We start from the raw sequence: 15,667 nt of genomic DNA on the forward strand, positions 1-15,667 counted from the left end.
CAAATTTTTCCATGAAGAAATTTGCTATCACTGGCGAAAGTGGAGAACCCATGGCCACTCCTTCTATTTGTTCATAAATTTCACCTTGAAATGAAAAATAGCCACTTTTAAGGCAATGTTCAAACATATCGCACATGTCTTTTTCATAAATTTCACTCAGAAGAGCCATCGAGTCTCCCATTGGTACATTAGTAAACAGCGATACTACGTCTGTGACAGAAAAGGACATTTTAGTAAGCTTTGACGTAGTATCGCTGTTTACTAATGTACCAATGGGAGACTCGATGGCTCTTCTGAGTGAAATTTATGAAAAAGACATGTGCGATATGTTTGAACATTGCCTTAAAAGTGGCTATTTTTCATTTCAAGGTGAAATTTATGAACAAATAGAAGGAGTGGCCATGGGTTCTCCACTTTCGCCAGTGATAGCAAATTTCTTCATGGAAAAATTTGAAGATACAGCATTGGATACAGCAACTCTTATACCGAAAGTGTGGCTGAGATACGTAGACGATATCTTTGCAGTCTGGCCACATGGGATGAATGAATTAAATACCTTTCTAGATCATTTAAATGCATTACATCCTCTGATAAAGTTTACAATGGAATTACAAACGAACGACTCTCTTCCATTCTTGGATGTAGAAGTAAAAAGAAAACCAAACGGCAGTCTTGGGCATACGGTATATAGAAAACCAACACATACGAATCGATACTTACACGCTGATTCACATCATCATCCAGCCCAAAAACGAGGATTAATAAATACACTTCTAACAAGAGCGACTCGAATATGCGAAGATTCCGAAAAGGGCGAAGAGTTCAACAAAATTTCACATGCATTGGAGCATAATGGATATAAGAAGAAACAAATTGACAACATTATTAAATCGCAAGGGACAAAGAAGAACAAGGAAGAAGATATTACCAGAGGGACTGCATACCTACCATATGTACAGAATGTAACTGACAGGATAGCCAAAGTGCTGAAAAAACAAAATATTGCAACAACGTTTGGGACTGTGGGAAAAATAAAAGACCATTTAGTAAAACCAAAAGATAAAAATCCTCTGGAAACTGAAGCCGTGTACAAACTAAGTTGCCAAGGATGTGAAAAAGTGTATATTGGACAAACAGGGCGCACAGCAAAGATGAGAATTGATGAACACAAAAGAGCGTGTAAACTTGGACATCCAGACAAATCCGCAATAGCGGAACACTTTATAGACACAGGACATTTTTTCGCCTTTGAACCAAAAATTCTACATAAAACTAGTAATTATAGTGCACGAATAATAAAAGAGGCAATTGAAATACACAGACATCCAAATAATATAAACAAAGACGACGGGCTTAAATTAAATTCAACATGGTTCCCAGCACTACATATGACAAAAACGAATAGAAATGTGCCTACTGCCGGCTGCGACACAGTACAAATTACTAGTACATAAACATAATTATTCTATCCTACAAAACAAGAAATGTGCCTACTGCTGACTGTGACACGGTACAAATTACTAGTACTTAAACACATACATTTCTCTATAAAACACACAGTTTTCCCTGAAGATGGCTCCTGCAATGGTAGCCGAAACGTCGGATCAAATCCAACATACACGGTATCACCCAAAAAAGATACATAATATAGGTAAATAATTGTTGAAGAATTTCAAAATCTAAATTCATTTTAGGAAAGACGTTTTTGAAAAAGAAGGAAGTCTAGGCATTAACAAGGATTATGACCTCTTATTGACTGGTTTATATGGCCACTCAGCCCTTGCGAAACATTCAACATTCTGCCCATGTTGAAAGTGAGGATGTATTAACAAATCGTAAGCCCTAAAAATGCCTAGATATCCACATTCCCTTCTCGAAAATGTGTTTCCTCTTTGTAGTCATTAATGTATTTTTTAATAACCCTTATTTAGAGGTAATCCAGCCTGTTTACAAACATTAGATAGAGTCAAAACGATGTTTTAAAATAAAAATTTATTTTTTTGCTTATAGTTAAAAAGCATGTATTTTACAAAAGTGCATACATAGTTCATTTAATAACTTAAGCCGTTAGTAAATATTCCTAATCGAATTTTATTAATAAGTTGATATTTTTTTCCGGTTCGATTGCTATTGGTAGCAAGATAAAAAATCAATAAATATTTTTTTCTCAATTTATTGTTTCAGGTGTGCGAAAAGTACGCACAAAAAGAAAATCTTATTGGATTAATTATTTTGTTTTTAAATTAATATGTATTTAAATAGATCTTAGAAATTTGCATGTATTTATCATTTTAAATGAGTATTTAAACTATTTTATGCAACATATTAATATAACCTGTTGGCAAAAAACCTTTTAAGAGATGGGTTTGTCTCGAAACCGGTAGACAAAGAAACGTTAGAATTAGGTTTTACATACATATAAACTGCATCATTTACTAAAATTAATTGTCAGGAAAGTCATAAAACATACGATTAAAGGTGAATTTTCTGATTAATTTATTTCTTGCTAGTTTATCATAAATTCTCAAAAATATAATTTTTGTTCTAAGATACTTTTGCTTATTTATTTGAGAATTTTTTTTTTTTTTTTTTTATTTGATTTAATAGCATAATTATACATTTTTACAATTTAAAAAAATTTCACTTGTTATATTTTTACTAAAACTAAAATCCCACCAAGCCACTTTTTGTAGCTTGTTGGTGAAGATTATATTTATACTGACTTAATAATATTATTTACATTTATAAAAACAATGAATTACATATAAAAATTAACAGCCGGAAAGATCAGAATAAACATGTTTATACAAATAATAATATATAAATTTATTTTTTAAATACAAGAAAATACATGAAAAAATAAAATATTTATACCTAAGCTACTATTCATATATAAACTCTTGATCGAGTAGCCACTCTCTTATTTTGCTCTTGTTACAATGTGAGTTAAATTTAAGTTCTTTTGGTAATAAATTAAAAATTCTAGGTACTAAATATTTGAGAGTTCTATTTCCATATTTATTGCATACTTTTGGTACTACCAAGCCATCATTAGACGTGAAGCGTGTATTATGGTTATGTTTGAGAGGAAACTTGAATGTATTTCTATGAAATTGTTCCAAAATGATGCAAAGCCACAGTATTCCTCGAACAGGCAGAGTTTTGATTGTTTTGTACAGGAGATCATTATTACTTCTTTGTTCGTAAATCTCTGCAGGTACAATTCGCTTAACTATAGAATACTGTAGACCCTGGATCATTTTAATATTAGTTTTAGTCGAATGTCCCCACGACTTTATACCATATCTTATTATTGATTCTACTAAAGAAAAATAAATAATTTTAAGAGTGATTTTAGGCAAAATAAAAGATAACTTATAGAAAGTACTCACAAGAGTCCGCAATCGATCACAAAGTTTAAATATATGACGATCCCATTTAAAATTATGATCAATAAAAATACCCAAATACTTATACTCCTCCACAAATTCTATGAGTTCACAATTACATGTGTTAGAAATACCATCATGCAAGCAATCTGTGCAATGAGCAATAATATTAGGCAAAACATATTTTTTGGCATGAGGAGATTTTATGTATAAGCATTTAGTCTTTTTTGCATTTATAATGAGACCATAGTCATGAGCCCATTTTAACAATTTATTGAAATCACTTTGCAATATCTCTTGTGATTCTAATGGGTTTTTATTGGAAATAACTAGTGCGGTGTCATCTGCAAAAATAAATCTCCTTACTTCTTTAAAAACGTTGCAAATCACTGACACATAAATTATATACAATTTAGGACCCAAGATAGACCCTTGTGGCACCCCTGATAGACATTCCCTCGCTAGACTTAATGAATTCTTTATTTTTATACTCATTTTCCTCCCCACTAAATAATTTTCAAAAAAAGTTAATAAATTACCCCTCATGCCAATTGACTCCAAAATACATATTAATTTAGAATGACACAAAGTGTCAAAAGCTTTTGAGAAATCGATGAAAAGTACAGTGACATGATGCAAAATATTTAATTTGTTATTGATGAAATCTGCGAAATCCTGCAGCAAGTCATCGCAACTCTTTTTTTTTTGAAAACCATATTGGAAAGGATCAATGATGTTGAACTTTTTTAAATAAATATCTAAATAAATGCAGACATATTTTTCTAAAATTTTTTCAATTGCAGGTAAAAGTGAAATTGGTCTATAATTATTAACAATTGAATGATCCCCCCCTTTGTAAATTGGTCTAACTATGCTATGTTTAAACATCTCCGGAATCACACCAGTCAGCAAAATAATATTTATAAGGTGTGTAATTATAGGACCTAACACCGAGACATGTTTTTTGATATCGCACATTCTTATATTGTCAATACCGGTTGTTTTAGAATTTTTCATCGAGCTTATAATTTTTGTTATTTGAGAAGTTTTAGCTCTAGGCAAATACATTGAATGCTGTTTTGGTGTAAACGTGATTTCACTGGTTTCAATAGTGCATTTGTGCAGCAAGTCTTTCACTCCAACCTCAAAAAAAGATCCAAATTTTTCTGTCGTGTCTTCTATTGAATTTTTCAGTAAGAAATATTTTTCAATAACTGTGTCACAATCAGTTTTATTATTTCTTCCTAATACTTTATTAATTTCATTCCAAGTAGACTTAATGTCATAGCCGCAACCATAGAACCTGTTATTATAATAGTTTTTCTTTGTTTTGAGCACATATTTGTTTAATTTATTTCTATATGCTTTGAATTCCCTTTCAAAAGTTATGTTTTTAGGTGATCTTTTCCATCTGTTCCAAAGTGCATCTTTTATTTTTATTTTTACTAGTAAATTAGAATTTGCCCATATTTTTCTTCCACAGTTTTTGACCGTATTTTCTATATTTCTAACTACTATACTTTTGGAATAAACTCTTTCAAAATTTTCATATATTTTATTATACAAACAAACAGATCCAGTCTCCTCTAGAAGCGGCTCCCAATTTATTAGTTTGATGTTCATGTTAATTAATTTATCAGATAGAAAAGTAAAATGTTGGGACTGCTTACTCTTGTCTTCCATCAATGGAGTTTCAGGAATGATAAGAGCTATCAGGTAGTGGTCAGCTATATTACTCTCATAAACACATGTCCTTAAATCCACGCACTCCCTGTCACGAACATAGATGTGATCCAGGCACGAGCATACTGTCCTCTGTTGAACGATCACCTCTCTTGTTACGTCTTTTATACATCTTGTCATGCCGAAGGAGGCCATCATATTTTCATATTGTAAAGTTGTCCCATCATTGCAATCTAGAAGATTTAAATTGATGTCTCCGAGAAATATAATGGAGTCCTTTTCCGCAATTTTTTTAAAAACGTTTTCAATTTCTTTTATAAAAACCATTTTATTTGTATTTGGTGGACGGTATATTGAATACAGGTGGTATTTTTTGCCATTTTTTAAAGTTAATAATCCACACACAAATTCAAAAACGTTTTCAGTGCATTCAATTTTTGTTTCCGTAAATTTAAGATTATTTTTAACATAGAGTAATATTCCACCTCCCGTTTTTTTTGGTCGGCAGTAATAATACATATTATAACCCTGTAACGTATATAAGTCGATATGGTGTGGGTCCGTTATTGCAGTTTCACAAATACTTATTACGTCGATATTTTCTAACGAGTTATTCAAATGTATATTTAAAACGTCCCAATATTTAGATATCGATCTTATGTTTAATTGAATACACACGAGATTGCTAGTATTTGTTTCCCTTTTTATCCATTCTTCCAAATTAGTTGTGCGCTCGTATGCTAGATTAGTTTCTTCAATGTAATCCAAATCCCAGTTTTCAATTTTAGCAAGTATATTGAATTCTCGCTCTCGCTTTCTGCTCCATCCTTTTTCTTACTGGGCAATCCGGACTGAACGCCGTATGTACGTTTAATCCGTCACCGTCGGCGCAGTTTACACATTTTGGCGAGGTGTCCTTTTGTACTTTAACATTGCATTCCTTCATTGTATGTTCACTACCGCAGTATGCACACGTCAGTTTTCTATCACAGTAACGCTTTGTATGTCCGTAAAATAAACAATTTCCGCACTGTATTAATGGCGACTCATCTAGTACACTTATGCGTTGATAACCGATATTCACTTTCTCTGCAGATATTAGCTCCCTCCAAATAGCTGCAGTTGTTTCCGCAACAATATGGCAAAGATGCTGATTTCTAACGCGCTTTCGATATTTAATCTTTAAGTCCATCGGTTCAATGTTTTGAAGCAATTTGTTTTGTTTTTTAAGGCATTTAAAAAATTCATCTTCTGATATTTCGTTCATGACATACTTAAAGATAACTAATGGTTTTTTAGTGACTACCTCCTCAGCTTTTAATCCTCCACTCGTTTGATTGTTAATAGCGTTTTTTAAAGTGTTTTTATCTTCTTTATTTGTGCAAGATATAATAACTTTACGTTTCGCGACTTTGCGAAACTCTTGAACGCCTATTCCTAGGTCGCAGACACTGATCTTCGATTTGATTGATTTGGCAACCTCCTCACTGTCGACTTTCGGATCATCTGAAGTCACAATAATAGTATGTCTCGGGGTGTTTACTTTATTTGTGGCATCTACATACGAAAGCGAGTTTTGTCCAGAAATATGATTAGGTAGTAACAAATGAATAATTTTATTTTGTTCCATGATTAAGTCTTTCATTTGTAATATCTCTTCACTTAGGGCTGTAATACGTTCGCTTAAATTGATTATCATTTCTGTATTTGCGCGCGTCATCTTTCTTCGTAGTAAATACGCTACGTACGGCGGCAGTCAGCTGTTCCTTATCAGTTGTAGGTAGCGATTTATTTACACTCGTAAATAGCGTTCCTTTTAGAATTGTGATCACAAATAGATTTAATATAACTAAAAACACTAATAGTAAAGCAGAAAATTATAGAGTTTTTATAGAGAGAAATTATTGATAAACTCTTTTGTCTTTACTCTTGTGGGGTGTGATATTAATTATTACTATGATAACAGATAGTTTAAAAATATACCCATGTATTATAAAATAGAAAAATAGTAAAAGTAGTAAATATATTTTCAGTCAGTTTCCTTCATAATGTACATGAATATTTCACATTTTGACCACCCTCGCTTAGATGGAATCCATAAATAACAACAATTTACAGCCCTTCATAAATAAATCTTCCCAAGAAGCCTTACGGGAAACCATTCCCATCAAACTTTACTTTAATCCCTTGTCTACACATGATTCACGGAAAAAGTTGAATGAGTTATCAAAACTCAAGAAGATGAGAAGATATTTTTTTTAAACCTAGATGTTTGTGATAAAAAGGTTTAAAAATAATTTTTCTTTCATTCAAATGAATGTCTTTATTTTAAAATAAATTAAAAAACAACTTTGATATTAAACGCTTATTTATTTATCTACCGACTAGTTTTAAAGCTACACAAGTTTATTTTCATGTTATATGTATTCAACAGAAAAAAAAGAAAAACAAGAAACAGAAAAAAAAGTAGTTAAAAAAAAGTGTTTTTTCAAATTTATTTTATTATAATGATTAACCACAAAGTTAGTGTTTCAAATATACGTTTTAAAGAATGTCTTTATCTCTCGCTTCCTCTTGTGTAACTTACCAGTTGCATTGACCTCGTCAAAAATTAACATTTTTTTATGTAATAAACAATAACTTTTTCTAATAAAATATAATATTTTGATCAAAAAGTCAGAAAATCAGATTAACAGACCTAACAGCAAACGTATAAAATTTATTTTGTCGGTCTATACAAGGAATTAGACAAAAATACAAAAGCTGTACTTACAAATATAACTGTTCAGTTAAGTTGACCATTTTAAATATAATAAACTTAATTTTGACGCCTACAGGATTCGAAAAACATACGTTTGAAAAATATTTTCTGTGTATTTAGTGATTTTAGTTTATTAATGTGTCAATTTTGAAATCATCATACCTTATCTAAACTCAATGGTGTGTAAGGCACTTCATAGGTGCTTCAATCGCAGTTTATCGGGATAATTTTTGTTACAAAGCGTCCAATGTGACAACATTGAAATTACACAGGATAGTGAACAAAACAATATTTAATCAAGGAAATAAAGAAAACTGCTAATATCTTTAAAAAACGTGTAAATAATAAAATTTATTCTATTTTTTTTATATTTATAAATATAATTTAAAATGCTACATTGGAACATGTCTGTTATTTGTACAAATTACTTAAATGTTTAATACACTAAAGGGATTATCTGTAAATAATAACCCATTTTGCATAATTTGAGTTTTGTAGATAAATAATTGGGTTCATTAAAACGTTTTTTTTTCTCTCCTAAAAAGTTACACTTTTACAGTTTTAATCTTATGTTCGCCCATCAAAATGTGTTTATCAATAAATGTAAGTTTACTTTTAGTAGCACTGTTGTAATTTGTTAATTATTTAATAATTAATCATCTTTCTAGAAATCGAATCCCGGACTTTAAGAGATACGACTTTAAGTAGACGAATGGGCTACCCACTCTATAGTAAAAAGCGGACTTATCTCCACAACTATTTTTTGAAAAAATAACTGAAAGTAGCCATCGAGTTGAAAACACGCATCCAGGTTTCTGATTCTTTTTCACACACAGTACCGTATTCTCAAACCGCCCGGACACCGGTTTTCTTATAGATAATCATAATTAATTAAGGTTTAAAGGTTTCTAAATACATTCTGACGCATGAAAGGTAAAACTTACCAAGCGACACGTGGCAACTTTACAGTAAGGCCAATTAAAGTTTCTCCGTTTTTTTTTTTAATTTTGGTTACTATTTGATTACCAACTAATAACTTTTAATTAATATCATTTCGAAAAAATCTCAAATACCTAAAAGAGTTGACAAAAAGTTTACTTTTATGTTGATCGTATTTGCTGTAACAAAATAAGTTAAAGTAGCTATTAAAAGGGTTTAAAAAGTTTTAAGAAGTAAATTACGAGAGTCACTATATTTTATAAATATATTTTTTTTAAATAAAGTACAAATGAAATAATGAAATCAACATAAACTTTCTCAACCTTTTATAATATTTTTTTCGACGAGAAACAGTATCGAGCATTTTAACCCGATCGATCGTTTTTATTCATGCTTTATGTTTTTTCCAACAGATGTCACTCATGGCACCAAATTTGAGAAAGCTTTCTAAAACTTGCTATTAATATGTATTTGCAAGCTAAATAATATGTAAATTTCTTGACATAAATAACTAAGATAGTAAGAAAATTACATTTATAATTACAGCAAATTTTGTTATTAATGATAACTACTACTACTACAGTATTAAACAGACTTCATGAACTCGGCAATAGATATTCCCACGTATCTGATATATTTAGTGTAGGGTATTGTTCCAATAGAACAAACCTTTTGAACTTTTTCAAAGATGGTGAATGGAAATGATATTTATTTATTTATACATTTCATAATATATACAATTTTTTGTTCACTTTGCCCAGCTCTATGAAAAAGTATTTTTTATTTTCTTGTTATTTTATTTTTTATTTTATTTTATTTTTGCACCACAACAGGCCAGGAGGCCCAATTACAGTGGTGAATTACATTACAGAACAACCAGGCTTGAGAAAAATCACATTGTCATTTTTGTATTCTCACCGGGAATCGAACCCGGAACCTTCCGTGCGTGAGTCAAGCGTCTTGACCACTACACCACGGATGCCGCCATATTACTTTAAAATATTTTATTATTTGTTTTTTACATTTATTCTTGAATTGTTTAAACTTTCTTCTGAGTGAATATGTTGTATAATGTTAATTATTTTCAGTAAAAATCTTGGAAATTTATGTTTTTCAAAATATATATATTATGGCAAATATGTGAGTATTATAATTTTTTGTAAAATGCAGATTTGCCGTTTATGTTAATAGAATAACTTAATTACACGTATTTCTTATGTAAATTGTTCATTTTTGTGTATATATATTTTATTTGAATTTAATTGTGCGTATACATAAAATTAAATGTGTTGATAGTAACTAAATAGACTGAATTATTCCACAATAAATAAGTTATATTACAAAATAAAATAATAGTTACAAGAGATTTTTTTGATTAAGAGAGATTTTGAGGCAATTGGTTGTAAATTATATTATTTTTTTGCGGTAATTTTTTCTAATTTTTGTTTTTCGTCTCATTATTATTATGTCCTCCTCGTTGCCTAAAGGTCAACGCGTTTGTCTACGCAAGAGCCGGGTTGTAGTCTCATAGCTAGTGTCGCCGACTCACAGATAATGGTTTATAAATTAAATCCTCACGCTGCCAAAACTTAAATGCCGTTTTCTAATAGTGAGCTATTTATAACTCGTTGAAAATGGCCTACGAAATTGGAATATTTTGGGTAAATAACGTCGAATAAGAGCTTTTTTTGAAAAAAAAATAAGGTTTTGGGTTTGATTTCCGACAAAGTTAACATAAAATATTTATTAGAAAATATCTTTTAACACCACAATATTTCATAGTCGCTGGATCGGCATCAAAAGCGTAAGGCTGATAATCTTACTTTCCATACGCCGCCATTAATATACTAATGCAGTGCCCTATGCAATAGTGCACTAATAGTAGTGCAAAATAGGGAATGATTATGAATGACAAGTATCCAAACGAAAGGCACTTTTATTGGTTTGAAAAAATTATTAATGCTATTTTTTATATGAAAATTAAGTTATTTCAAAAACATTTTAATTGGTCAACTAGTTCTTGGAATTGGTAAACATAAAAAAGTCTCATTCCTTTACTCTCCTTCTTTTATGTATCTGAAGTATGGAATAATTGATTAAAAATATTTGTAAAGGTTCCTTAAAATCAGTTCATTTAGCAAGCTTTCGGTTTTTACCCTTCATATTGATAAAATACTAAAACCCACGAATAGTTTTGTTTCTCTCATATTTTGTTGGAAATGGCTTTGAAATAAACTTTTTAACAGGTTATTTCGGAATATTTTCACCTGCTGAGGAAGTTTTTCCAAACAAATTTATAAAAATGCGTTGCAGCTAAAGTGCCATAAATTATTTAACCAATTATCTGCGCTACCCGAAACAGCTAATGGATAAACCCGTCCTGCCATCTATTTCATATTTTTAGAAACTTCATTCGGGTTTCCTATCGCCGAACTTGGAACACAGTGGACTTGTGTATTTTAATAAGCTTTAGCAAAAGCAAAAGCAAAAACAGGAACAAAATAAACACAAAAAGGGAAAAGAAAAAGAAAAAATGAAGGAGAAAAAGAAATAGAAAAATAAAAAATAAATATTTTAAAAAAATCATAAACGAAAACAAATATTCCTTTACACCGTTCCCCGAAAAAAAGAGCGAGAGGCTAGAACGTCAAATCAATTCATTTTTACAGACATACCTCAAAGTCCATACATCCATATATCATCTTATGCACGCACGCCGATAATTTTGACTTTTGACATGTCAATCTTCCAGTATTTATTGTATTTGATCATGCCATGTTTTTCTTCGTACCCGTTGTTTTTTGCATACCTTAACATTCGCATCATTTTAGCCTTTATTTCATTGTCTATCTCTTTACTTGTTAGTAACACAGCACTCATTTCTTGATTTTGTCAACAACAAATATCTTAGTCTTACATAATGCATAGATCTCAACATTTGTGCACCTATCGTAGATAAGTTGACCACACATTCTCCTAATAGATTTCATTTCGAGAGCATTTATGCTACCTTCCTTTCTTTTCGATTCCATACTGCGCCTCCTTAAAAGCTCGGCACCAGGACTCCACTGTGAATGACTAATGTTGTCTCCTGAGACAAATATTTATTTGTCAAGGTTGATTTTAGTGCACTATTCACCCTTTTACCGGCGCTTATCTTTCTCAGTATTTTCATCCCAAGTAAACATACTTCCCAGATGTGTCGGAAAGGCAAAGTTGTAGGAGTTGAAGGTGCACAAATTCTTCAACCTGTTTCAGGATAATCTCATTCACAGATAATTCAGATTTAGCATACTTTTCTTCCTTTTGTCGTAGACCTTTTATGCCTAAAATTACAGGTCTCTTTTGTTGCTAGAAAGAAGCAAAACACCATCAGCATACAAAGGACAATGGTATATTGCCAGTTAAATCACTCTTTTTCGATCCCACTTTAAAAATTTCACTAAGCTTTAGTATGTTTTTACATTTAAGATGTGTGATATTAAATAATTTTAATTTGATAAAGTTATTATTTTCATTAAACTTTTGTTCTCTTCTAAAGGTGCGTGAATACTCAATTACGAACTGTTAATTTTTTTATCAAAATTGAATCTACGAGTTCTAATAATATATTTTTAAAATGCATTAAGAGCTTAATCTTCACTAGGTTTTGGATTATCGCTACTGTAAGGCATATTTTTAATGCGTGGCTGGGGTAAATTATAAAGCAGAAGGCTTGATTTATAGTAAAACCAACCAATTTATTATACTTACGATGATTTGATTATGAAATATTTCCAAAAAACAGTCCCCGGGGCACAAATATTTGGTGCGCCACAATGATGAAGCTCTTTATTACTTTGTTTGCGTTAAATCCTCGTTTTGACCCAACTAATTCAATTAATGAGTTATCAAGAATTATTATTGTACATGGTCTTCGTAGTCCACACGGATTTAAAGCATTCCAAATCTGCCATATTATTAACCTTTAATTTTTGTTGTAGACTTGTTATGAATGCTTCAAAGGAAAAATGGTTATGGCATAAAAGCAAAATTCAGTGACTAAATTTTTCGGACTAATTGTTGTGGACTCACGGATCAGAGGTCCGCGGTTCACACCCTATTCTACCCCAACTTGATTTCCATTTTCTGATAGTGAGTTATTTACAACTCGTTGAAAAACGCAAATTTTTCCTTTCCTTGAAAAATATCACTTATGACAGGTCGCTAGCTCTAAAAATGCCAATACTTCTACCTAAAAAAATGTTCTTTATCCCTGATGTAAGATAAAATATACAATTTATTTTAATTTATTTCATAAAAAAGAATATTTTTATGTTTTATATCATTTTATTTTTTAATTACAAAATAATAAAAAAGTACCTCCTAATCTTTTACAAAATTGTTTTTTTTCCTTTTTTTTGTTCAATAAAAATATTGCCTATGTCTATTTATTATAGAGGCGAAAAATTCATAATCATTTCTTGTATACCCACGAACAGGCCACGCCTTTGTGGGATTTTTTTTATTATCATTCTTACTGTTGATATGTATTTCGTTGTTATGCAACTGTTCTTTTTATGAATACTCTTTTTTACGTCTTATGCATATCGTAAAAATAACAAAAACATATAATTAAACAAATAAATGAATTACAAACGTAAGTTTAACACATATGTATATACAAACACGTACAAGGAAGACTCTTATTAAAGAAGTTGGAGAATCTTGCTCAAGGAAACCCCTTCGGAGTTATGGAACAGATCAGCATCCAGAGCGATGTTGTTCAGCATAGCGACAGCCCTTCCAATTGGCATAAGCATCTACGGGTTGTTCCTGTACATTGAAATTTGAAATAACCTATGCTGACGCTGTTTTAGTTAATTATCAGCTTGATCAACGATTGATAAAAATTTGTAGTAAAATACACATTCCTTTTAGTCTCTAAACTGTTTTTGTTTCATGGAAACTAAAGTGATCAATTGTACGCTCCAGGGACAGTGATTTATTGCAATATTAAACCACCATTTAAATAAATATTTTACATCGGCCCTGCGAGGAATCGAACCTAGGACTTCAAGAATGGCGAATGCACCAATAATTACACTACGGAGGCGCCCTTTCCCCACTTATTTTTGAGAGTAGATATGTCTGGTCGAACGCGCTCTTCCGGGGTTCTAGTTCTATTTTACATATATAACTGTATTCTTCGCCTGTTTAAATACGGAATATTAGCCCTATATAACTACATAAAAAAATACAAGGAGTTTTGATAGCTTTCTACAAATAATGAGATAAGTTTATTTTAGTTGTAAGTATATTGCATTGTCCACGTTTCAGCCCATATAGGAAAACGGAGAATACCAGGGCTTCCATCAACCGCTTTTTTCTGCTAATTGATATACTTCGATCTCGCCAAATCTTCTCCAAACAGTCCATTGCTTTGCATTGCATTGTACGATTATATGAGAATATGCAAATAAACGTGACAAGTGATATGTGATGTTATTTTATCGACTTTTTATTTAAACTATTGTGTTATTATGTATAATATCCCCTCACACCAGCATTTTTGCTGATTGGGAATATTTCGTACAAATAAAATATGTAATGTAATGTATGTTTAAAAACCTTGTATTTCGTCATAATTAAATAAATCGTTTTCAAAACGATTGAAAATTAAAAGCGTGACATTTGTGTCAGAACGTGTTACAATCCCTCAAAGTATAATCAATTATCATAGAAATAATAAATATGTTTAAACAACTGTTATGCTTATTTTAACAAATCGCAAAATACGTACTAAATAACAGGTATAAATATTTTTTTTTTTAGATATTTCAAATACGCGTCCTCGATAGTTCTAACGCGATTGAATCCCAAATTAACTATCTAGCAACCGACATCATCATGCGAGCCATAATCGGCAGAACAACGTAAGCGACATTTTGTGAAAAGTGTTCCTTATTGTCCCTTGCACAATTGTTAAAATCATCATAGGTCTATAAAACTCACCTGCCACATTAAAGGATATTTGTTTTATTTATTTAAAAAAAAACAACAGCCATTATAACAACAAAAAAAACAATATTTACAAATAAACCAAAATTATAAGACAATTATAGTTTTTTATGTTATACTCCGCACCATTCTACTCTTAAAAAAAATAAAATATGGTGACATATATTTAAAAAAAAATTATTTACAATTTTAAAAAACCCGTTAGGGTTACATAAGAAATTCAATATTGTCTAGTCATTTTATGTCTCGTCTAGTCTAGTTAGTTCAGTCATCATGTGCTTTTTCAGATTGATTTTAAATTTGTCTCCAGTAAAAGTTTTCAAGTTGTAAGGTAGGTCGTTGTAGTGTTTAAGTCCATTATGTAGTATTTTTGACTGTCTTGTGTTTGTCTTTGCTTTTTCAATATGATAGTGTTGTTGTTGTCTGGTGTTATATTTGTATATGTCAGCATTTTTGACTAATATTATGTCGTGTCTTGTATGTTTCCCAGTGTTATTTTGTGCACAATTTTTAAGGTCTGAATTTTAGTCAAGTAGTTATGTCAAACTGGTGTGTTTTTTTGTACAGTTCAGTCGTAGAGGTCAGGTAGGGTAGGTTGTATGTTAGTTTAAGAATTTTATTCTGTTGTTCTATTATTATTTTTAAGCTAAGCAAAAGAACGTGATCGGCAACAGTGTAGGCGATAACGCTAGCTCGCACCACTGTCAGAGTTACAGGCAAAACAGCGTTACCGCCTCTATCTTAAAAGCGGAAGGTATTGCAACGATTTGGCTGTCATTTCAGTATTGATAAGAAGCATTCACTATAAATCCCATTTACCGAATTATTAAAAAAAATATATCGAACAAAAATTTAAAAAATCTTCTCCTGCACAATTCAGTATTTGTCGCTTGCG

At 30.9% G+C, this 15,667-nt stretch overlaps 1 protein-coding gene across 1 annotated transcript; it reads right to left on the reverse strand.

The window, feature by feature from the left end:
- Positions 1-4,881: 4,881 nt before the first annotated feature.
- On the reverse strand, positions 4,882-6,827 carry LOC148277823 (uncharacterized). Its single transcript, XM_088232333.1, has one exon. It carries the CDS (start codon positions 6,790-6,792, stop codon positions 5,857-5,859), a length of 936 nt encoding a protein of 311 aa, XP_088088459.1. The 5' UTR covers positions 6,793-6,827; the 3' UTR covers positions 4,882-5,856.
- Positions 6,828-15,667: the final 8,840 nt, after the last annotated feature.

The sequence above is a fragment of the Micrasema longulum genome, unplaced genomic scaffold, assembly GCF_059751315.1.
Source record: "Micrasema longulum isolate JH-2025_06_02 unplaced genomic scaffold, ASM5975131v1 h1tg000972l, whole genome shotgun sequence".
Lineage (NCBI taxonomy): Eukaryota > Metazoa > Arthropoda > Insecta > Trichoptera > Brachycentridae > Micrasema > Micrasema longulum.